This window comes from Trichosurus vulpecula, chromosome 1 (assembly GCF_011100635.1).
Source record: "Trichosurus vulpecula isolate mTriVul1 chromosome 1, mTriVul1.pri, whole genome shotgun sequence".
Lineage (NCBI taxonomy): Eukaryota > Metazoa > Chordata > Mammalia > Diprotodontia > Phalangeridae > Trichosurus > Trichosurus vulpecula.
In genome coordinates, this window is record NC_050573.1 from 36457138 (window position 1) to 36481568 (window position 24431).

The following is a 24431-nucleotide window of genomic DNA, read 5'->3' on the forward strand; positions in this document are numbered from 1 at the left end:
TCATCAGAGGGGATACGGATTTTTTTTTAAATTAAGTTCTTTATTTTTAGTTGTCAACATTCACTTTTATAAGATTTTGAGTTCTGAATTGTTCCCCCTTCCCCAAGACAGCATGCCATTGGACATGGGGATCCAGATTTCAGTGCAAAGCAATCTAGTGAGTAAAATCTGGGTTCAAGTCTCAGCTCTGACACATTGGCTGTATGACCTTGGACAAGTCGTTCAGAGCTCTTAGTGTCCCGGGCGACCCTCTAAAACTGTAGGTAGTGACAACCATAAATAATTCCTAGCATTTCTGTAGAGCTTTAAGATTTGCAAAGTACTTTACAAATGTTATTTTATCCTTCCCACAGCCCAGACAGGTAGGTGATAACTGTTATCTCCACTTTACTTAAGAAGAAACTAAGGCTGGCGAGAGGTAAGTCACTTAGGGGCAGCCAGGTGGCACAGTGAGTAGCGCACCGGCGCTGGAGTTGGGAGGACCTGAGTTCAAATGCAGCCTCAGACACTTGACACACTTACTAGCTGTGTGACCTTGGGCAAGTCACTTAACCCCAAATTGCCCTGCTTTCCCCCTTCCCTCCCACCCAAAATAGTTAAGTGACTTACCCAAGGTCACACAGCTATTCATTGTGAGGTAGGATTTGAACTCAGAGCTCTTGACTCCAGGTCCATTGAGCTATCCATTGTAGTACCTAACCTCCTAGGAAGAGAGGAAAGAAGGAAGCAGGATAGAAAGGGAAGAAGGATGGGTGGGGTGGGTGGAGGGATAATCAGATTACTCTGTGTCAGGCACTGTACTAAACACAGGCAGGGGCTTTCTTGCTGAAGGGTGAAATCATGGGTCCGGTCTCTGCTGCTACGATCACAGAATATAATCATGGGGTTATAAGTGTCCAATACGGCAACATCTCTTAAGAACGTCGTTCCTAAATGGGTCAGCGTTGTGTCTGGGAGACCGTGGGTGACTGTTTTCCCCACTTCCGTGCTAATACAGTGGATTTGTCGCATTTTCAAGGACATTGTGGGGTTTGTATTTGTTGTCCGGAGCCTTGTGGTCTGCTAGTTTCCAAAGGTTTGTGGGCTTCTGGCTATGAGAATAATGCTCATTGTTACTCCTTTTCTCCAGTCACGGAGAAAGCTCTCCCCTCTCCTCCTCCTCCTGAGGCCCACCCCCTCACCTGCAGACTTCCCGAGGATCCCTCCTGGTTCCCTCCAGCAGGTCGAGAATGTGGAGAGTCTGCATTCCTTGTCCCTCACTCAGCCCAAGTCTGAACTTGCTCTAGACAGACCAGAGAGTGAGTGGCTTTCCCTCAGTGAAGTAAAGCAGAATTCCCCAGGCCCTGTAGGTCCCCTTCAGAGACAGCATCTGGTTCATTGCCATAAGGGATGCACTGGACCCCTCTGTACATACCCAGTCTCTCCTTAGAGGGGAATCGGGGAGTGGGGTTGATTTTCAGCATTAAAGTGGGGGCGGGGAGGAAGGGGAGGGACTCAGAGTTAAGGTCTCCAATGAAACGTGTTCCAATAGAGAATAATAAAACCCCTCCAGAGAAATTCTGGAACCCTCTATCCCTGCCCCCAGGGGTATCCCTCGCATAGTCTTCACAGAGTTTGGTGATTCGGTCTCTCTTTGTTTTTCCTTCAGAAAAATAAAAGCAAGAAGAAGGGTAAAGATGAGAAGTGCGGGTCCGAGGTGACCACCCCAGAGAATAGTTCATCCCCAGGGATGATGGACATGCATGGTGAGCCGCCTGCCCCTCAGGGCCATGGGCCGGGGCCAGGCTCCTCCGGGTTGCAAGTTACCAACGGGCTTTGTCACATTCCATACAGAAGGGGGTGGGAGGCCGGGCAAGGCCTGGGGTGGACTGGGAGGGAAGGAGGAGACCGAGGAAGGTTCCTGAGCTGAAGACACAGAATGAGACACCCCTGGACACTGCCCGAGGTAGGGGAGTGGGGTTATAGACCTTCTCAGGCAATTCACTCCAGAAGATCATAGACCGAGTCATTGTCTTATTTAGAATAGTTATGATAACATGTGTATGTAATAATTGTAACTGTTTATCAGAGTACCTTCAATTTTGCAAAGCCCCTTATAGCTATCTCCGTCCCCACGACAGCCTTGGAAGGGAGGTGCTTTGACAGCCCTGGGCATATTCCAGCTAAGGAAACTGAGGCTGATGGTAGTGAAGTGACTTGGCCACACAGCTGGTTAGTGTCCGAGGCTGGATTTGAACTCATGTCTTTCTGACCTCCGGTCCAGAGTTCTGTCCACTAGGCTGCCTTGTTTAGAGCTGGAAAGGGCCATAGAGGTCATTGAGTCCTAACACCTTCATGTTACAGATGAGTAAACTGAGGCCCACAGAGTTTAATTGACTCCTCCAGGGTGGACCAGCTAGTAAATCTCTCCCCTCAACCCCACCCCACCCCTTTCAAAAGAGAGTCCTGGGGAGACCTGCTATATGAGGAGAGGAGGGGAGCCTTTGAATGAGCTTGGCTTAGCAAAATGTAATCCTTTCCTCCATTTGTATGGAGAACCAGAAAGAGCCTCATCAGGATAATAGGTAGAGCAGGGTGCCATGACACTCATCCCAGGATTGGCCGCTGGAGGACTCGGGTTCCGATCTTACCTCTGCCATGTGCGCCTGTAAATGGCAGCCTCTGGGCAAGTCACTTAATCTCTCTGGATCTGTGTTTCCTCCTGTCCAGGATCAGGCAGCTTGGTATCAGCTAGGGGGCCACCTCAATGTTGGGGAAGTGTCTCTCTGACACCTAACAGCTGTGTTACCTTGGGTAAGTCACTTCCCTCTGGGCCTCGGTCTCCTCACCTGTAAGGTTGAAGGGAGTGGACTCAGTGACCTACTTATGTGGTTCCTTCTAGCTTAGAATCCGTGACCTCATGACGTGACTGGCCCAAACTCAAAGCAGCTGGAATTATAAGAAGTGAGATTTGAACCCAGAGCCCCCCACAGGTTGGACTAGTTGGTGCCTAGGGCCCCCTTCCAGCTCTTAACCCTTTGATGCTAAGTTTCACCCCAGAGGTTTTCTTTGAAGTCTGACCTTGAAAATTGCTGCCCACCCTCACGGGAGGGGAGGTCACTTGATTTCTTGAGTAGCCTGGGTTAAGGGCCTTCTCTACCAGGGAACATGCAGATTTACAAGTAAATTGGGGTTGGGGTCAGGGGTTCATTCATTTTACATCAGCTGCTGGCTTCTTTCCCTAATGAGCTCCCAGCTATGCCCCTAAGATGGGATTCCAGTTGAGTTTATGTTGTAAAGCCGTGTCCATCTGTCTACCTGGGAGGCTTTCCATGGCAGCGTGAAACTTCATCCCATGAAACATCCCCAGGTGCAGGGTTGCAGTGCGTGACACTTCCCTGACATTGGGATCGATGTTCCCCTGGGCTCACTAGGACCTGGCTTCGGGTCCCAGCTGTGTCCCCAGGCTGTGTGTGTGCGTGTGTGTATGACCCTGGACAAGTCACTTCGCCTTCTGGGCCTCAGCTACCACATGGGTTGGACTAAGATGAATTCTAGCTCTTAAACCTTAAAGCATCCTTTGATGCGTGCGGGTCCCCCAGAGAAATAACTTGAGGAAGGGACAGTCCTCGATTAGAAAATCATCCCTGCTCCATACACACCTCGCCTTTAGGCATCTAGGTACCAAAGTGGGTAAAGAGCTGGACTTTGAGCCAGGAAAAGCTGAGTTCAAATTCAGCCTCAGATGCTGTGTGACCCTGGGTGAGTCAAGTCACCTCCATCTTCCTCAATTTCCTCATGTATAAATTGGGTGTCATTACAGCTCCTACCTCCTAGGGTTGTCGTAAGGAAGAAATGAGATCTTGGTAAAGTGCCCCGCGAGCCTCAGATTCACTACATCAATGCTAGCCATTATTATTCTTGTGGGTGGGAGGCATTGTACTGTAGAGAAAGATCCAGGGATCTGAAAACAAAGGTTCTGGGTCCAAGTCTCAGCTCTGCCTGGGAGACTTTGGTCAAGTCACTTGGTTTGGTCTTCCCTGGGCCTTAGTTTCCTCCTCATCTTTACTAGATGACCTCTGAGGTCCTTCCCAGATCTTAAATCTATGATCTTGTGAGTTCCAGTGACCAGAAAGATTTCTGATTCTAGAATGACAAAGAGTGGGGGGTCGGGGGGCTCCCCAGCGCACCTCCTCGTAGCGTCCAGAGCCCAGGAGCATATGGCTTTTCTGAAGCGCCCCCACCTCCCCAGGTGAAGACGGGGACTTCCCTTGCCATTGCATAGGTCAAAACAAATGACGGAAAGCGTCCTGGGTGAGTGGGTACGTAGCAGGGAGCCTCGGGGAGACTCTCCCTTCCTAACTGGGCTTCTCGGTGAGTGTGAGGGTGGGACGGTGGGTTTCACAGGCAGTTCCTCCTTCTCCACGAGGGTCTTTCTCATCCTCCCCATCTTCCCCTGTCCAGATGACAACAGCAACCAGAGCTCCATAGCTGATGCATCACCGATCAAACAGGAGAACAGCAGCAACTCTAGCCCGGTGCCAGAACCAAACTCGGCAGCACAAGGGGACGGCCCTGAAGCAAAGTCTGACGAGGTCCATGCGGAGCCTAAGGAGCAGGCTGGATCAGAAGGTAGATGCCCCGTGCTCCCCTCCTTCCTCCCCAGGTCATCCTTCCCCTCTCTCATCCTCAGGGGTGGCTTTCTAGTCAGCTCGGATCAGGAGGGCAGCTGTGTGTCTTCACTGCAGGCTGGAATGCAGTGATGGGCCGGGCCGGGCCGGGCCGGGCTGGGTGGGGTGGGCCCTAGGGCCAAATTTCACCTGCCTTACATCCCCGAGGAGTGACCTGATTTTATTTTTCCTAGTGGAGCCGTAGCAGTGGTTACTGAAGTTACCAGGGAGCTCCGTGCCAAAACATGGGATGCTTGGTCTCCTTCTGAAATGTCTATTGTGATCAGACTTCTGCCTTTGGACTGTTGGAAGGGCTCTGGTCCTGTCCCCGAGGGCCCGCTGAGGGCTTGAGTTTACTGCATGCATTGGGCAGTGACCACAGAGGCTGTTGCGTACTAGTGGCTCTTAGCTGGCCTTGCTTTCTGCCTGGTCAGGAATTAAACTTGCCTTGGGCAGGCATAATTCTCTGGTCATGAGGAGATTTTGCAGAGGCCGGAATTCTGAGGTTGTGGAGTAATTCCAAAGAGACTAGTGATGTCATTGCCGAAATTAGCTCTTTTTAAAAAACAAATTAAATTGCAAACGTCTCTGAGAGTATTTCATGATTTAGCTGGGGGAGGATGGGAAAGCAACATTTTCTGAGTCGATGCAGTCCGATTTGGGACTGGCTTGAGTGGAGAAGGGGCGGCCAGTGTGCTGTGCCCTTTGGATGTCTTTTCAGGCCAGGTGGGCGAGGCCTTCAGCAGGGTAAGCGAGACTGTGCACGGTGACAGAGGTGCCCCCAGCTTTCTCTCCTGTGCTGCAGCAAAGACCTAAAGCAGTCTCAGACAGAATAAGGATCAGGGAGAGTAGAGAGAAGCTACAGTGAGTCCCTTCATCTAGCCCCAGGCTGCACAAAAGGCAGCTGGAAGTCTATGGGCAATGAGAAAGGGGTCCCACCAGAAAAGCCAGTTCCAGGTCCTGCAAGTAAACAAACTTGAAGCCTGCCAGCACAAATCAGAGTCCTGCCAGGGGCACCTGAAACCTGTCGAGCTCCATACCTGGCGGCAGGAAGAGCTCAGACAAGGAAACTCCAGTGAAGTCAGAAACACAATGAGCTCTGACCCAGGAGGCAGGCCAGGAGGCGGCAGCACCCAGGCAAACGTGTCTAGGGGGCTGGAGACCCAAGAGGACCCCAAAGACTCAGCGCAGACACACGATTGGAGGCAGGATTCAGCAGCCGGAGCCCAGGACCTCCATGTGGTGACCAAACATCCTGTCCAGGAGTGCAGGAGGGAACAGACCCTGACCCTGGCACAAAGACTCGCTTCAGGTACTGAGGCTAGAGATGGGATCGAGCAGAAGAAATCACCAAATACTTTGAAGAACTCTTAGGGATCCAGAGGTATCTAGAAGAAGAGAGTAAGCCTCAGAATTTTAAAAAGTGACTCCTCCACAAAGAAGAAGCTGGATGAAATGAAGCGAGGGCTAAAAGGGGAATTTAGAAGTAAGAAATCAAAGCTCTGGAGGAAAGAATTGGAAGGAAAATAAATAGTTTAGAACAGATGATGGAAAACTAAGTAGTGGGCTCCCTGAAAATTTAGAATGAGACGACAAGAAATATTAGAACCAAATCAAGAGAGAGATTAAGGTAGGAGAAAGTGTAAAGTATCAATTATTAAAGGCATTTGACCTGGAAAACTTTGACCAGGCCAAAGAGAAATAATGAAAGATACTCAGACTCCTAGAAAACTTAATTCTCCCCCCGCCCCCAAAAAGTGCTATATTTCAGTAAGTCATAACCGAAAACTTCCTAGATCTGTCAGAACCAGAGGGCAAAGTATAACTTGAAAGAATCCACAGGTCGCCTCCTAAGAGAAACTGTAAAATGGGCGGCAACAGGTTTTCATGAAAATAGCTTTGCATATGCGACTATGGGCATTCATTTCCCTGATCCTCAGTTCCCTCAGCAGTAATGCCAGCCAGATGGGGCCTGTGAATGGCTGAAGTGGACAAACACAATCTGGGCCTCATAGGTTTTAGGAGAGAAAGGGGGAAGGAAAAAAGATAGAAAGGAGTGAGGGAGGGGAGTGAAGGAAAGAAAGAAGGAAGAAGGAAGAAAATATTAATTTCTTAATGGTGCCTACTTTGTGCCTGGCACTGTGCCAAGCTCAGAGATCCTCACAACAGCTGTGGGGGGTAGGTGCTATTTTTTCTTCCTATTTTACAGTTGAGGAAACTGAGGCACACAGGTTTAAGTCACTTGCCCAAGGTCATACAGAGCTAGCAAGCGTCCAAGAGGCTGGATTTGAACTCAAGCGTTCCCGACTCCAGGCCTAGCACTGTATCCGTTGTCACCTGCCTTGCTGTGTGCCAGCTTCAGAGCAAGGTAGACACATGAGCTGCTGCTGTTTTCATTGTCACCATGGAGGTGGGGGTACTGGTGCCCAGGTGTCTGAGGGAGGCCTCCTAGACCTCCCACAGTCTTGTGTAACTTCACAGGGCCTCAGTTTATTATCTCATCTGATCATGTTTGTAAAGTGCCTAGCACAGTGCCTGGCCACCTGACAGCCTCCTGAATCCTGAAACAGCTTCCAGGTGCACTGCTTTGTTAAGGGGGTAGGGGAGGAATGAAGATTCCAGGTGGCTGCCTCTTTGGGTGGGTGTTCCCGACTGGGCTGCCCCTTGGGATTGAGCTCCCAGTGATTGGATCGGCAGCCTCTTCTGGAAGCTTTCTCAACCCTTCCCAAAAGGGGAACAGTGATGGATCAGGGAGCAGAGAGAGAGAGAGAGAGAGCACAGCCACCTGAACAAACCCAGACCTGAAGCTGGGTGTGGCTTTTCTGCCCAGGTGCCTCCTTACATCCTGATTTCTTTTAGGTCGTGGCCTAATTTCTTTCAAGATCTGGGCTCTTTTTTTGTTTGTCATGAGGTGTTGGAGAGACAAACCACTTAAGGTAAAATAGAACAAGTACCCGGGTTTGAATCTGCCTCACTTCTCTTTCTACCTGGGTGACCTTGGGCAACTCCCAAGAGGCTTTAGTTTCCTCATCTGGAAAAAGGAATTTAGAACTTGCAGGTCTGACAGAACCAGATTAAAACCTAATTGGGAAGTGTTTAACAAAAATTAAAATGTAGTTAAACACGGACCCATAGTAAGGCTTGGACCTCAGGTCTTCTGACTCCCCATATCCACTGAGTCATTATTCACCAGGATGGGTTGTGAAAGCAGGCTGGGGCCTTATCAGGGCCCCTGAATAGCATCCCCTCACCCCTGAGCAGACCAGTGGCCATATGTTGACCTTGCCTTAGGCTTGTTTACCGGTGAGTTTGGCGAATGACATAATGTCCGTGTACCCGATGCTAAATTTAGGTTTCGGGAAAGTAATTTGCTCTGAGTGAGTTCCAGAGTCAGGCTGATGAAGCTAGAGGGAGAGGCTGCCAGTGAGCAGGCAGCAGCTGAGGCCTTTTGGATGCTGGGCCCCAAGCCATGAAGCCTCATCTTGGGATCCTGAGGCCCTTTTCAAGGGGAGAGCTTTAAAACCTAGATTGGAGCACCTGGCTTCGCATTTCATTCTGGCTGTTCTCTCTCTTTCTTTGTCCACCTCAGGTGAATGCCCACTATTGGATAAAAGCAGGGACTTGGCTCTTTTCGAAAAATTTAAAAATCTGACCTTAAACAATAAACAGGGCATTTCTGTCTACACAACAAATCACAAAAAGTGGATTTCATATGAAACTGTTCCTTTCCATTACACACTGTAGGTCAAAAGTATTTGTTAAGCACCTGCTATGTGCTAGGCTAAACTCTGGGGATACAGAGAAAGGCAGGAGACACACCCTCACCCACCCTCACCCCCCAGACAGTGTAATCAGCTATATGCAAACAAGCTACAGACATGACAAATTGGAGATAATGCAAAGAGAGAAGGCACTGAGATGAAGAGGATTTGGGAAAGGTTTCTTGCCGAAGGTGGGATTTTAGCAGGGACTTGAAGGAACATGAAGAGGGAGAGCATTCCAGACCCGGGGGACAGCCAGTGAAAATGCCCAGAATCTAGAAATTGAGTGTCTTGTTTGTGGAACAGCCAGGAGTCCAGTGTAACCGAAGAGTGAGTGTTGGAGAGTAAGGTATGAGAAGAGAGAAAAGGTTAGGAAGAGCCTTGAATGCCAGGCAGAGGATTTTCTGTTTGATCCTGGAGGTGATGGGGAGCCACTGGAGTTTATAGAGGAGAGGAGTGACCTGGTCAGACCTTAGCTTTAGTAAGGTAAATTTGACAATTGAATGGAGGATCGATGAGTGTAGGGAGACAGATGGCAGGGAGACCAACCAACAGGCTATTGCAGTAATCCAGGTATAAGGGGATGAGAGCCCAGACCAATGGGTAAGTATGTCGTAATTCTACATGTTACTTTCAACCCTATCTTGCTTGTCTATGCTTCTCTCTGAGGGGAGATGATTCACTAAGAATCCTTCTATGCATTTTTGTTGGAGTTTTTAAAATTAAATTTTCCTTCAATGAATAAAAATCCATTTTTTTCTTTCTCCTCTCCCCCATTAAAAAACAAAGACAAATCTTTGTAACAAGTAGACGTAGTGGAGCAAAACAGATTCCCACATTTGCCTTGTCTAAAACTTCATGCCTCGTTCTGTACCTACAGTCAGTCACCTCTTGGGAGGTATGTAGCGTGTTTCATTACCACTGTCCTCTGCAGTCCTTTATGTGTATTTAAAAGCATGTCAATGGCCCACCTTTTGGACAAAAGTCTTGCTAATTCCCTCCCTCTCCCCCCCCCCCCATTAAAAACGAGAAAAGCTCCTTGCAACAAATAGGTGGCATCGTCAAAGAAAATGAATCCACACGGTAACCATGGCCAGAAATGTATGGGTCTTTTCCTGGGTCCTTTTTCTAACATAAATACATACTCATATACACAGAGCGCTTCTATCCGGCCTCTCTTTTCTCTCCCCAGAAATGTCCCTCAGAGGTGGCAGATGGTACCTGACCACGTGCTGGGCAGGGGAGTAGCTGAGATTACTGTCAGCAGCCAGATCAGGGAAGCCACATAAAGAGGGGAAAGACAGGCTTCCTGTCTTCCTTGGTGGACCCCGATCCGGGAAGCCAGTGATTATCAGCCTAGTAAATATTTTAAGCCCTTGTCCAAGGATAACTTCCTGTTGGGTAAGAAATTGCTCCGATGTGAGCAAGCCCATCCACCCCACAAAGTTGGGCAGCAGTGCTTTGTTTTGATGCCCTGGAGAGCCTAGTGCACTATTGAATGGAAGGCATTGTATTCTATGGGACTCCCCAAAGCATTTAGGTGGAAGGAGGGGCCAGACTTCTCAGGAAATCCAAGACAGATGAAGGAAGGAACACCCCTGCTTGCCACCCCCAGTTAGTAAGGTAACTATCGAATATCGCACCCAGTATAGATGGAGTTAAAAAGATTTTACTGATGCCTTTTGTCCAGTAATTTCTCAGTATGCTACAAAGTATGCTAGGAACACCACTTGATACCAGGTCTACATGACATCATATGCTGCATTCTGTACCAGTATTGCCTCATTTCATTACCCAGAAATGGGTAGATGAGCTTCATAGACAGGGATTCTAACCTCCTTTCGTTACGGATCCCCAGGCAGTCTGGTGAAATCGATAGACCCCTTCTCAGAATCATGTTGTTTAAATGAACAAGTACAGAATTACAGGGGAAACCAATGATGTGAAGATATGTGATTTTTTTCCCCGTCTAAGTTCATGGGCCCCCTGAAATCCCAACCAGAGAACCATTGTTCTAGAGAGAACAAAAGCTTATGCTACAGTTTCTTTCAGCAAATATTGTCTACTGTGTACAAAGTAACGATGCAGAACCTCAGGGAGGAGGGAAATACAAAGTTAAGATAGAATGAGGGTTAAGGAAAAGAATGTCGACTTTGGAGTCAGAGGACCTGGGTTCAGATTTAGCCTCTGATGGTAACGTTGGGCAAGGCGCTTCTTCCATGGGCCTCAGATTCCTTACCCATAAAACAAGAGGCTCAGACTCAGGACTGCAGTCCCTTCCTGCTTCAGATCCTGCCCCTGCCTCGTCGAGAGAGGAGATATAAACTATAATCCATGATATTACGTGGCAAGAGAGGACCTTCAGGAAGCACCTTGAATAGACCTGCTTGGGTGGATCTGCTGGATGTAGACAGGCTGCCCAGGATGGGCCAGCATGGATGGGTTGTGATCTGCCAGAACTGAGAATCCTCCAACTCACTGACACGTCAAAGGAATTCCCTTAGAAAGTTAAAAAGCAAGTGCCATCGGAGGACTAAAGGGGATATTGTTGCTGACTAGAGGGGGATCCTGGAAGGCTTCCTGTCAGAGGTAGCCTTCAAGTCGGTGTTTAAGGGTTGGCAGGAATTCACTGACGAAAGAAGGAATTTCACTACAGTGCAGTAAGGGGAATCAGATTAAACTGTACATACCAGTACAGCAATAAAAATGGGAAAAAACCAAATGCTGTCTGTCTATAAAGACCAAGCTTGGCGTCACTAAAGAGAGCATGCCTCTTTGTTCTTTGCAGAGTGCTAGATGTGCTAGCAAGTTCCTTTGGTTTCGTCGAGTTGTTGGGTTTTCTCACCTCTTTATTCTTGGTAGCAAGGTTTGGTCCTTGGGATGAGGGAAGGCGTATGTAAATTCAGAGGTGAAGATGGCATATAAACAAAACATCACTAAAAATGTTTTCAGTCAGTCAACATTTATTAAAATTGCATTTCCTATGTGCCAAAGAAAGGGAAAACCAATCCCTGCCCACGAGGGGCTTCAGTTTTAACAAGGCAGGAAGTCAAGCCTACAGGCATTTTTTTTAAGAGCTTACTATCAAGTACTGGGGATACTATGAAAGTAACTACATCACCATAGAAAGTACATGGAAAATAATCAAGAGAGGAGGGTCTCCTATAGGAGGTGGGTTCTGATGGAAGCCAAGAGAGGGGAGTGGTCCTAGGCATGAGTGACAGCCAGTACCAAGGCCCAGACCCCAGAAAGGGCAAGTTCTATAAGAGGAACAGGGAAGAATCCAGTGTTGCTGGCTCATAGGGACATAGGTAGGAGTAGAGACTGGAAAGGCAGAAGGGGCCAGGGGGTAAGTGAAAACCAGGGTCCGGAGATACTAGGGGCCAACTGATTCAGTCCTCTGACCATAGGGAAGGCCCCTGACAAAGTAGCCATGGGTGTGAACCCAGAAACTTAGCATCTGCTCAGCAAGCAGGGGCCTAAGTGTGGTTTACCGGAACAGCCGTTTGCTGGGCTTAATTGCAAGAAAGGTCAGTGGAGTGAATGACGGAGTAATTCCTTAAAACTAGCTCTTAATCACACACCTGCTGGTAGGGAGAAGCCTGCAAACTCTTAACATAAACCAGTGGTTCACAGTCTCTTCCCTTCCTCTCTGGCACTGGCTTCATCTGCCAAGGAAGCCTGACCCCTGCACTAGCCCGGAGGGGCCTGGATGGCTGCTAACACAGGAGGCCATCTATGCATGCGGCATGGAGGGTAGAGCTCAGGAGTTAGGAGAGCTGAGTGCAAATCCCACTCCACACATTTGGTATCAATGTGACCTTTCCTAAGCCTCAGTAAAAAAAGAAAATCTGTAAAATGGGAAGAATTATGCTTGTAGTCCCCACATCTGAGGGTGATAGTGCTGAGAGTCACGTGAAATAACATAAAAAGATTGGTAAGCTTCACTTTTTCAGGCAGTTAAGTGGCTTGGTATAAAGGTTCTTAACTTTTTATACTCATGTGAAGCTCTATGGAGCCCTTCTCAGTAATTTTTTTAAATGCATAAAATAAAATGCCTAGGATTACAGAGGGACAATTATCCAAGCATTTTTTTTAAATTGTTCATAAACCCTGATAACCACAGTGGATAAAGTCCTGGACTTAGAGTTAGGAAGACCCAACTCCAAATCCTGCCTCAGATTAATAGCTAGAGACCTTGGACAAGTTATTTTATTTTTTCTCTGCCTCAGTTTCCTCATCTGTATAATGGGGGTAACCACTGTACCTGCCTCCCAGGGTTGTTGTGGGGATGAAATGAGATAATACATGTACATTTCTATTGTTTTGCAAACCTCCAAGTGCTGTGTGCGTGCCGGCTATAATTAATCTTATCGGCCAACTTTGGAGCGCTGCATTAATAGAATCAGGATCTGGGTACTTGGTTCCCACATTCTGTTTATTCTGGAAGATCGGGGCCAGGGTGGCCGTGATCCTTTCTAGAGGCCGGTCTTGGGTAGTTGATGCACCCAGGAATCAAGCCATGCCTCCAGCCAGATGGTGACCAGGACAGGGAGGCCAGGATCTGTCGAGTGTTCAGTCACGGCTTCTCTGGGTTGGCTCATCCCTGGGCTGTCTCTAGGGTCAGGAATTGGCGGGGTATGGTCAAGGGCCCAGCTCAGTCCAGGGGATGTTTGCTGGTGCCCTACTGTGTGCCGGGTCCTGTGCTAGATGTCACAGGATACAAAGATCAGGAAGGCCATGTCGGTCACCGCTGTCAAGAATCTAATACTCGGCTCCTGGGGAACAGACTGTGCCCTTTTTTTTTTTTTTTGTAAGAGCTTCTTAACCTGCAGGGACAGAGACCTCCCTTCTCTAGCTTTGCCCTTTGCTTTGTGAGACCTTACCTAAGTGATGGTTCCTTTCAGAGCTTCAGCTTCTTCATCTGTGTAGTAAGGGGATTGGGTTAAATCATCTTTGGAGTCTCTCTCAACTCATTCCCTGTTCTAAAGCTCCTCCCAACTCTGACATTCCCTATTCTAAGGTCCTGGCTCTGACATTCTCTGTTCTGAGGTCCCAGCCCTGACATTCCCTGTTCTGAGGCTCCTCCCAACTCTGACATTCCCTGTTCTAAGGTCCTAGCTCTGACATTCTCTGTTCTGAGGTCCCAGTCCTGACATTCTCTGTTCTAAGGTCCTAGCTCTGACATTCTCTGTTATAAGGTGCCAGCCCTGACATTCCCTGTTCTGAGGCTCCTCTCAGCTCTGACATTCTGTTCTAACATCCTATTTCTAATTCAGACATTCTTTGTTTAAAATAGAAATAGGATAATTTATCCTGGCTGGCTTTGAAGGGGAACTGAGGCATTTTAAATCAGTCTGGTGGAGTCAAAAGGCATTGCCCATTTGTCTCTTTCACAGAACCACAGGACTCCTGAGTAGAAATTGAGGCTGGAGCTGCTGCCGCTAGGGCTTCAGCCTCTGTGTCCACTAGATGGTGCTAGACTCAAGCCATTAGAGAAAGCTGCTTGGGAGAAGGCACGTGTCTCTCTGGGTGAAGCTAGACTGCCTTTGTTCCTGACTTTGTGACCTGGGTCACCAGGCCCTAGGAGAAACACCAAACATTCAGCAGCGCTGGCCGGCAGACCCAGTTGGAGAGGTCAGCCACGCTGGGGCCCAGCTGTGTGTCCTGGTGGCTGGTAGAGCTTGCAGCTGTTTGGGATGACAAGGCTTCCCAGACTTACAGCACCGCCCTAGCAATGGAAGGGGAAGCCTTCAGGACCGTGGTGGATTCAGCCATCCTGGCATCTGAGGACCATCGGGTCGGAGCATGCTTCCTGCTTCTCGACTGGGGGGTGGTAGGCTGTCAGTGCAGAATGAAGCATCAGAGAGGGCCAGTGTATTGATTTGTTTTTGCTTGATCGTCCTTATTTGTTATAAAGAAAGGTTCCCTTGGGACCGAGGGAGTCCCAATTGGGAAACGAGCAATGTAAAAAAAATAAACAGCATCAAGGAAGAGAAAAAAAAAGCGACCAAACAAATTGCGGTCCATGCATCTCATGGCATGTTGTTATTGTGCCAGAAGTGACAAATATGAACGATTCATGGGGACTTATGAATGAATGAAAAAGGAAGTAAACAGCAGCAGGAAACAACATCCATGATGATTACAACCATGCAGATAAAAAGAGGCAGTGAGGTGGCTTGGATAGAGCTCTGGGGCTAGAGTCAGGAAGATGGGAGTCCACATCCAGCCTCAGGAGCTTACAGGCTGTGTGACTTCTGTTTGCCGTGATCCACTGGGGATGAGAATAGCACACCGCTCTAGCATCTTTCCCAAGAAAACATGATGGGCTGTGGGGTCACGAAGAGCTGGACATGACTGAACAACTAAAAAGAACTAAAACATACGAAACTAAACAAAGTAATTATAATATCAAAGTTAGTCCCTGTGGACAACTAAAGTGGTTCAGTGGATAGAGTTGGGGACGTCGAGTCAGAGAGACCCAGGTTCAAATCCTGCCTCAGACTCTTATTAGCTGTGTAACCCTGGGCAAGTCACTTAACTGGCATGCCTCAGTTTCCCCATCTGTAAAATGGGAAAATAATAGCACCCCCTTCACCGGGTTATTGTGAGGATCTGAAGAGATAACATGTCAAGCTTTGCAAACCTTAAAACTCTATAAAAATGCTTCCTGTTACTGTGAATAAAAAGCCATGAAAGGGCACCTCCCTCCCTATTCTGGAAAAGGGGGAAGGGGCGTGATTTTTTTAAAAGTGTCTGCTGTGTGCCAGACACTTTACAAATGTCTCGTGTGTGAGATACACACGCATATATGGAGTGTTGGTTAGCTTTGTGGACCTCGCTTTGTTTTTTTTATTCTTTACTGTCAAGGTTAACTCTTCTAGTGGGGGGAGGAGGACCATTCAGCCATAAGGGTGGCCCCTACGAGTGCAGACAGATGAGTGTTGACTTCTTCCTGTTGATCTTCCTGACTGCTTACTCCAGACCAGAGGAGTCAAGGTCTCTCTTAGCCATTCTCTAAAGCCGGAGGGAGACACCCCCCGCCCCAATAGATGGTTGGGTGGAAGATGTCAGCTTCCTAAACAAAGAGACCTTGGATATTGTTAGATTGTGGACCCTCTGCCAATGTGTTTGACCATAGCTGCCGTCTTTTCTTTGTTTCCTTCAGATACTTCTGATGAGCAGAATTCACAGTCCTCGATGGAAAATTCAGTGAACAGTTCAGAGAAAGTTGAAATGCAACCCTCTGGGGACAACGATATAACCACAGAAGCATCAAATAACTCTCAGGTACTCACCTCTAGACAAGGAAGGGCAGCCAAGTTTCCCAGTGCGTCTTTTGTTTGGTGGAGAGGAGGGAGGCTGGCACATTAAAGAGGCATTATTCTGATTGATTTTTATCAGTATTTGACGTCAGAGTGGCCCCAGTGCTAAGTCAAACACTTCAGTGGGTCCTTTATTTGTCTTTTTTTTTCTCTTTATACTTTGTCTGAATTATGAAAAAGCTGTCTCTTATCAGGGGGCCCAATGAGTAGAGTGCTGGGCCCGGAGTCAGGAAGACCCAAGTTTAAATTCAGCCTCAGACACTTTAGTAGCTATGTGATGCCAGGCAAGTCAGTTAGCCTCAGTTTCCTCATCTGTGAAATGGAGATAAAACAGCACCTTCCTCCCAGTGTTGTTGTGGAATTAATATTCATAAAACACTTTGCAAACCTTAGACTATTGTTAGCAGCGTTCTTAGTACTATCATTCCTGTGGGTCCAGTGAACCCAAACCTCCTCCTCTAGAACTGGACAAAACCAAGAGCTCTCAGGACATTCATTCAAATGTTAAAGCCCAGGAAATTTCCTGGACCTTGAGGGTAGTTGTTGAATCTTAATTCTAGACTCTGTCCCGACCAGACAGCATGGGCATAGTGGCTAGAGCAGGAGTTCTTCACCTTTAGATAAAAAAAAAAAAAAGAGATTGATTTTATTTTTCCATCACCTTAATTTCCTAATATATACCTTGGCCCCAACACTTAAGCAGAGCCACCCACCTCTGCAAAGGAGGGAGGTAGATGAATTCCTGTCTCTTCTTTTGGGCCATTTCTAAGACACTTCATGGTAAAATAGAGATTACAACAGGATTTAAAAGAGTCTGAAGGCCTGAGTTCAAGTCCAGCTTCCACTAATTTGTGTTTTGGAGGCCTCACTTGCCTCATCTGTAAAATAGAGATAAAATTCCCTTCACAGGGCTGTGGTGAACATGCTGTTGTTACCTCTCAAGTGAGATAATTTGATTGGAGGTATTTATTGTATTTTTATTTACTATAGAAATCAAAATCATATGGAAAAAAATTCACAGAAGAGAAATAACCATGGAAAGTGAGCCACTTTTACCCATGTTTTTATAAGGAGCAAAGTTGAAGGTGAATAATGAATTCTTATGGGGTCATCCAGGTTCATAGGCTCATAGACCTAGAGCTGACAGAGATCTCAGAGGCCCTCCATCATACCGATGAACATACTGAGGCCCAGGTGATTTACCCAAGATTAAACAGATAACAAGGAACGGAATCAGGACTGGGGTGGGGGTGGAAATAGTGGGGAAAGGAGACTTCAGTTTTTTCTAAAAGCAAGTAATTTTTGAAGCCCCTGAAAAATACACACTACCAAGATTGTCTTCCAGTGATTCCTTGTAGCCTGGAGGCAGCTCTAGTTTCTTCAGAGCTATGTCCCCAGAGAAGGCACAGGCTTTGGGGCTGGATACCCTACTGTGTAATAAAGAATTGGGGTACAGTCCTTCTGTGTATCTCTTCTACAGGGATCTTAACCTAGATGAGCTGGTTTCATGTTGGGTTTTTTCCATGTTTCAAGTTTTTTAGTGATGTGAAAAAAGTTTTAGGTAGATTGTACAGATCAGAACATTTAATTACATTGAAATGAGCATTGTACTTGCTTCCTACTGTACAAAGCAAATCTGAATGTCTTGTGTCCCAAAGGACAGGCCAGGGATTCTGCAAGGTCCAGCCTCAGTAGGTTTGGAGAGTCATGGGCTAACAGACAGACAAGAGTCCTTGGTTGGAGACCATCTAAGTCCAATCATCTTGTTTTACAGAAGAGGAAACTGAGGGTCAGGATGGTGAAGGAATTTGCCCATGGTTCCTACAGGTAGTAGGCATCATAGATTGTATTCAAACCTAGGTTCCTGGGGCAGCTAGGTGGCACAGTGAGTAGAGCACCGGCCCTGGTGTCAGGAGGACCTGAGTTCCAATCTGGCCTCAGACATGTACTAGCTGTGTGACCTTGGACAAGTCACTTAACCCCAATTGCCCTGCCAAAAAATATATAAATAAATAAAAATTTGAAAGACCCTAAGTTCCTTCAGAACCCTTATACCAAGCCCTCACAACAACCCTGGGAAGTAGGTAGTTATTATCCCCATTTTACAGCCAAGGAAACTCAAACAAGCGGAGGTTAAGTGACTTGCCCAAGGTCACACAGCTAGTAAATATCTGCCTAGCTTTTTGGGTTTGTTTGGTTTTTTTTCAGCTACTTCCACTCACAAAAACCATCTGATATGCTGAGGGTTAAAGAAAGGGACTGCAATCTACAATTCAGCACTCCCGGCTCCTTGAAGTATACAAAAAGAACCCACCATACCAATGTGTTTCAGCTGGGACACGATCCCCACCATCTCTGTCCATCAGACTTCCAAATTCAGCCCTTTTGAGAAAGCCTAGCCCAGTCCCCTCCTTGCACAGAGGCTTCTGGGGACAACCGAGGAGCATTCTCACCCACCCTTCCCTGTCTAACCTGAACATTGCGTTTTAACCTCATTCGCTTTTTCTTTCTTTCCTTCTGCCCTCCTCCTCCCCCTTCTTTCAGGATTCGGAAGGAGCACCACCTTCTAAAAAGATGAAACTAGAGGCTTCCCACCAAAACTCTGACGAGATTTAGACACGGAAGTCGATTTTTCCCATCCCGTTTTTACCGAAGGTACACCGGTGGGGGCTTAATTCTAGAACACCCTGACCTACGCAGCTTCTCATGGATGAGAACAGAACTCCTAACTTTATAAAGTTTACTGAGCAAAAAAAAAAAAAAAAGAAAAAAATTCCAAGGAGACCTAGGAAGGTGTGACTTCTCTCAGACACTGAAAAAAAAATACAACATGGAACACTGTTTTATTTTATTTTATTTTTTTTCCTGTGAAAGCAAACGTTCAGAAGTTCTAAGTTACTGTCTTTGGCAAGGTTGGAGTCAACAACTCAGGAGGGTCTAATGCACTGTTTCTTTAAAAAAAAAAAAGGTCCCGGTTACATTTGCGTTGCTGCTGTATCTTTTCGTTTCTCTATTTAACCGTGTAAGATATTTAAGGATGGTACAATTCAGTTATTTGCTTTTTTTCTTGCTTGTTCCAGCAATTCCATCTGCTTTGTTTTTTTGTGCCTTGTGTCCCTGAGAACAGCTCTCGAGGTCTGGTTTTTCCCCCTCTCCCAATCCCCCACCTCCAGTTGCTTTTCTTCTTTTGCCAAGTGCCCTCTTGTTCCTAGGCTGCTGCCAGCTCATTCAAGATCCCTTCCCCCTCCCTGCCCTACCCCTACCTCGAGAGGAGCAGAGATGGAGGAAACATTGGCCATTTTCCCCCTTGGAGAAGCCCAAGGAGTCTGAGGCTGTATGCACATGTTTGGGGTTTGGCCCATCTAGCCCCGAGCTCTTGGCCCTGGCTCCTTGAGGTCTTAACCTGAGACTGGTGGGGATTTTCTCTTGGGGTCGTGGGGTGGGGGGAGGGGAGGCTCACCACAGGTTCTCCCAAAGTGGCCTCCTTCCATGCCCCCATAGGAGGGGTTTCTGGCTGGGGATGCTATAATAGTTCCCCAGTATGCTGCTCTTTTTAAATCTCTCTCTCTCTCTCTCTCTCTCTCTCTCTCTCTCTCTCTCTCTCTCTCTCTCTCTCTCTCTCTCTCTCTTTCTCTGGGAAGCTGAGCTCCATCCTGGGAGACACTCCCCCCACCCCCCTTCCACTAGCCATAGCCTTGGGACCAGGTTAATGATTGTGCAAACTCCTCCTTTAGACTTGTCCCAGCGCTTCCGATCCTCACTGGCCCTGAAATGCATCTCTCAGATCTCCAAAGTGGAAAATGGCATGATTTTTTTTTAATTGATATATTCTTTGCAGGCTCTGTATCAAGGTCTGAGGCTGGGGGAGGGGGATGGGTGGGATGGGGAGAGGCCAGGATGAGCTGGTGCTGACCTCACCTTTCATAGGACGTTGCTTGGGTTTGCAAATCCAGTCACATGCTCTGTCCTCTGCCTCCCCCCAGCCCCCCCAGCCTTCACCCTTCCATTCTGCCAGAGCCAAATCTCCCCTTTTTTTTGTTAATTCCTTCTGGTCCGGCAGAAAGGGCATCCTTCGGACAGGTAATGCCTCCACTCCAGAAATGGGCTCTGCATGGAGCAAGTGGAGACCTTTGCACCCTGTTTGGAGAACAGCGGTAGCAATGGCCCTTGCTCACCTGCATCGGTACAGGTGACTTGTTCAAACGCAGGTGCCCCTTCTGGGTATGATTAGGAAAGCTGGCTCTTCAACCCCATCTCCCCGCCTACTGGCTCAAGTAGAATAGAGGCCTGTTCAGTCATGGACTTGGGAATCCCCTCCTCTTTAGGCAATGTTCTCAGCCTTTTCTCTTACAGCCTTTCTGGTTGTGGATTCTCTCTGGACTTCCGTCCCCTTTACTCCGGTGACACCTCCGCAGGCGGCTGACCGCCATCAACCTCGAGCGTCTCCAGGCTTGGTTTTCTATGACTTTCCAAGGGGGTCTGGCTTTTCTTTTTTAAATAAGTCTATTCCTGCACTTCGAGAAAAAAAGTTCAAAAAAGGAAAAAAAAAATTCCTGCATTTCAAATACCTCATGCAAAATTTCTCCTTAAATAAAGGGAAAACAACTCAATCTTGAATTTTGAGTCAGTGATGCTCAAAGAGTAGCTGTCTTTTTAAAACTTAAAAAACAAACAGATCCTTGTATCCATGAATTTTTCTCCCCTGAGAAGTCATTCATGCTGTGAGAACTGTGCATTGCAATGTCTAAAAAAAAAAAAAAGGAAATTACCTTGATCCCCCTTTCACTTTGTGAGGTGAAAGGCTTTTTCTGCAAACCCTGTAAGACCTTTGATTACAGCTCATCTCCATTTAGATGAAATGAAGGTGCATTTAGAGCTTTCCTTTTCTTTTGGGAGACCAGAGGTTCCGGTACAGACAGCCAGAGGAAATACTGTTTGTTTGGTTTTGTTTTTTTTTTTTAAAGAAAGGACACCAAGTTCATTGGGGTTGTTCACATCTCTTCAGCATCATCCCCTCTTGCACTTGACCGATGGAGCGAGGATGAAACTCTGAGACCGTCGCTAAGTCTTTCTCTGAAGTGCCTGAAAGTAGGAATGGACCCGCTGCCACACTCGGGGAAAAGGGGGTCTTGTCAGACCCCAGCAGTCAGAAGGGCGCTCTGAAAGACATGGGCAAACACAGGCTGGCCTGCCCTGGGCTTGACGGTGACCGAAAGTTCTTCTGCTGACCACATTTTAGAAATAGTGCAAAAATCCAGATGTGCTTCCTGGGCGGAGCTCACGGTCCTCACTGACCACGCCACCCCATCGTCACCACAGCCACCGCCATCACCCGTCATAAAGGAGCCTGCAGCTTGAGCTGGGGGCAGGGAGATAGACCCAAAGGCCTTCCGCAGAGACAGAACACTTGGCCAAACTGGCCCCTTCCCCTCCCAGGATGAACTTGAACTTGTTCCTTTGGGTGAGGGCCTGTTTTGTGCCGAGGACACTGCAGCGACACATTCCAAATAGTGCTGGCACTTCATGAAACCAACCATCAATGACCCTCAGGGCAGTTAGGGTCTCTCTTTTCTGGGTGGTGACCTCCTTTCATAAAAGTGTAATGGTTTGGAATGTTTGTTATCTCTAAGGACCTGTTAGAAGGTGTAAAGAATTTTTTTTTCAATACCTAATTGGTTTTTTTTGGTTCATTTTTTTCCCCCTTCTCATGATTTTTTTTTCTGGTGTGTTGTATAGAGGTATAATTTTTTTTCACTTATTTATTCCATCAGTAGATATGGTTTGTACAATGTACAATGACTCCCATTTAAAAAAATAAAAGAAAAAAATTAAAATATGAATGCCACATGCTTGTTGCCTTGTCTGTTGAATCACAGGTTAGGGACACTGGCATGGGAATTCTTGAGTGACCTCCAAGAACTCAGGTGGAAACCCACCTCCAATTTAGCCCTAGAAGAGTAGCCCGGGTCTCAGAGGAATAAAGTAATGTGTCTGAGATCGGACAGCTAGGTAAGTGTCAAGAGGTCAGATTTCAGCTAGGTCTTCCTGACTCCAAATCCAGCCTTCTGTCAGTCAGGCATCCTTTATTAAGGGCCTCCTATATGCCTGGAACTGGAGCCAAAATGACAAGCTAGGCCCTGTCCTCAAGGAGGGAGAGAGAAAATGCAAACAGCTACATCCCTTCAGGATTTGTACTGAGTAGAAGGCCATTAGTGGAGGTGGGGATGTGGCCTGGGAAAGGCCTCCTGTATAAGGTAGAATTTGAGCCAAACCTTGGAGGAAGCCAGTGATGCCCTTCTGGTAAATGTTTCTTATGAAGTTGGACCTACTGGAGTCCCTGGGTTCAAATCCCACCCTGACATTTAGCATCCATGTAAATACGGGTGAATCTCTTCACCAGCCTCAGTTTCCTGATCTGTAAAATGAGGAAATTTATGCACAAGGTTGTGAAGACAGTGTCCTGTCAACCTTAAAACACAAGTGAAATGTGAATTATCTACTGAGCACCACAATTTCTTTTCTAGGGCATTTATTTATTCAGCAAATGTGTATGTATTAAATGCCTACTATGTGCAGGACACGTTAGCAGGTGCTGAGGGAAAGAAGCTTCGACAAAACAGCTGTGTGTAGCATCCTTCTGTTGTGTCTATATCTCATCTCCTTCAATCAGACTGTAATCTCCACGAGGGCAGGGCCCATGTCTTACAGATTTCTCTACCACAGCATCTAGCAAATAGTAAACGCCCAATACTTCTTGAGGTTTTTTTTTTTTTGATAGAGACAGTGCAAAAGAGTTTTTCAAAGGAATGTCAATAGCTTTGGTTTTTGAAAGTTGTTGGGAAGGCTGGTGTTTGTACTGGGGTGGTAGGAGAGGGGAGGATTCAGTCAACCAGCATTTATTAATTGCCTACTATGTTCCAGGCATTGTGCTAAGCCCTGGGGATACAGTGAAAGGCAAGAGATAGTCCCTGCCCTCAAGGAGCTTCCTGTCTAATAGGGGAGACCAGTGCATGTAAATGATACCGCACAAGACCTATGCAGGGTAGATAGAGGGAAGGTCACCTCCAAGGGGAAGGCATTAGCATTGTGGAGTCTAGGAATGGCATCCTAAAGGAGGCAGGAGTTCAGCTGAATCTCAAAGGAAGCTGGCAGTGAGAAGTGAGGAAGCAAAGAGGACCAGGCATGGTGTATAGCCCATGCACGGAGTCAGGAGATGGGGTATCACCTGTGGGTAGGAGCTGGGATCTAGTAAGGAATGAGAAATCCCTTGTCAGGCAAATCTTGGGGTGTCTCAAGTCGGTAGCAAGCCTTTGGCCCCAAGAAGGACAAAGCATCAGTCAGGTAAGTCCCAGAGGGATGTTTATATGCAAACAGGTTTTTGAATATGTTGGAAATTTATGCTGTGAAATCGTGTTGGAAACGTTTTCTTCCGTGTTACTGGCATGATGACCTTGCAAGATGAGTAATGTAAACAGGGAAGGCATCTAGTGTGAGGGGCAGCTAGGTGGCACCATAGTGCACAGACCATGGGACCTGGAGTCAGGAAGACTCATCTTCTTGAGTTCAAATCTGGTCTCACATACTGCCGCATGACCCTGGGCAAGTCACATAACCCTGTGTGCCTCAGTTTCCTTATCTGTAAAATGTGTGGTTTGCCATTTACTTGTCCAGCTCATTTTTCAGATGAGGAACCGAGGCCAACAGGGTGAAGTGACTTGCCCAGGGTCACACAGCTAGTGGCTGAAGCCAGATTTGAACTCATGGAGATGAATCTTCCTGACTCCAGGTCTGAAGCTCTATCCACTGTGCCACCTAGCTGCTCACCCCTGTTAACTTACCAAACAAAAAAAAATTGAAGTTTTTGTGTGAAATTCAAGGCTCTCTCCAACCTGATGTCTATCTTTCTCAGTCTTCAGTCTATCTCACATTAAGATACTTTAGGAACTCTAGGCTCCAGCCAAACTGGATAGCTGCCTCTTCCTCTAATCTACTGGGGTTTTCGTATACTATCAGTCAATCAACAAGGATATACTGTAGTGACGGGGTGCTGGGAATACAAAGAAAAAAATAGTAATGATCCCTGGTCAGGGAGCTTACATTCTAGGGAACCAGCACATGCATGTGCTGGATGTCCCAAAAGTCTTCGTGATATGTTAACAGATTAAAGCTTAAAACCACACTAAGACTTTTGGGGCACCCTGAATAAGTATATATAAAAATAGGTTCAGGGCCGTTGGGGTAGGGGAGCAGGGGGAGGGCATTAGTAAGCAGGAAAGACCTCATGTAGAAGGTGATGATTGAGCTTCCAAGGAAACCAGGGATCCTAAGGGGTAAAAAATGAATGTCTGCAATGTTCTCTCTTGCCCTCTTTACCTGTTGAATTCCTTGTTATTGTTATTCAGTCACGTCCAACTCTTTGTGACCCCATTTGGGGTTTTCTTGGCAAAGACAGCAGAGTGGTTTACTATTTCCTTCTCCAGCTCCTTTTACAGATGAGGAAAGTGAAGCAAACAGGGCCCAGGGTCCCACAGCTGCTAAGTGTCTGAGGCCAGATTTGAACTTTTGACTAGGGGTCTTCCTGAGTCCAAGGCCAGCACTCTATCCACTGCACCATCCATCCTCTAAAGACTTATTCAAATGCCACCAAGCCTTACTGGATCAGTAATAGCCTTTGTGCCAAAACCTCTCAGAGC

General features: G+C 47.1%; 1 protein-coding gene across 2 annotated transcripts in view; it reads left to right on the plus strand.

Moving 5' to 3' along the window:
- The window catches only part of BCL7A (BAF chromatin remodeling complex subunit BCL7A), a 47645-nt gene extending 26189 nt beyond the window's left edge, over positions 1 to 21456 (plus strand). For both annotated transcript variants that reach the window (XM_036739347.1, XM_036739340.1), the window contains exons 3-6: positions 1649 to 1745; positions 4444 to 4611; positions 15582 to 15703; positions 18283 to 21456. In XM_036739347.1, the coding sequence (XP_036595242.1) occupies positions 1649 to 1745; positions 4444 to 4611; positions 15582 to 15703; positions 18283 to 18354 (459 nt within the window). In that variant the 3' untranslated portion in view covers positions 18355 to 21456. The remainder of the gene's footprint in view (positions 1 to 1648; positions 1746 to 4443; positions 4612 to 15581; positions 15704 to 18282) is intronic.
- The last annotated feature ends 2975 nt before the right edge of the window (positions 21457 to 24431 follow it).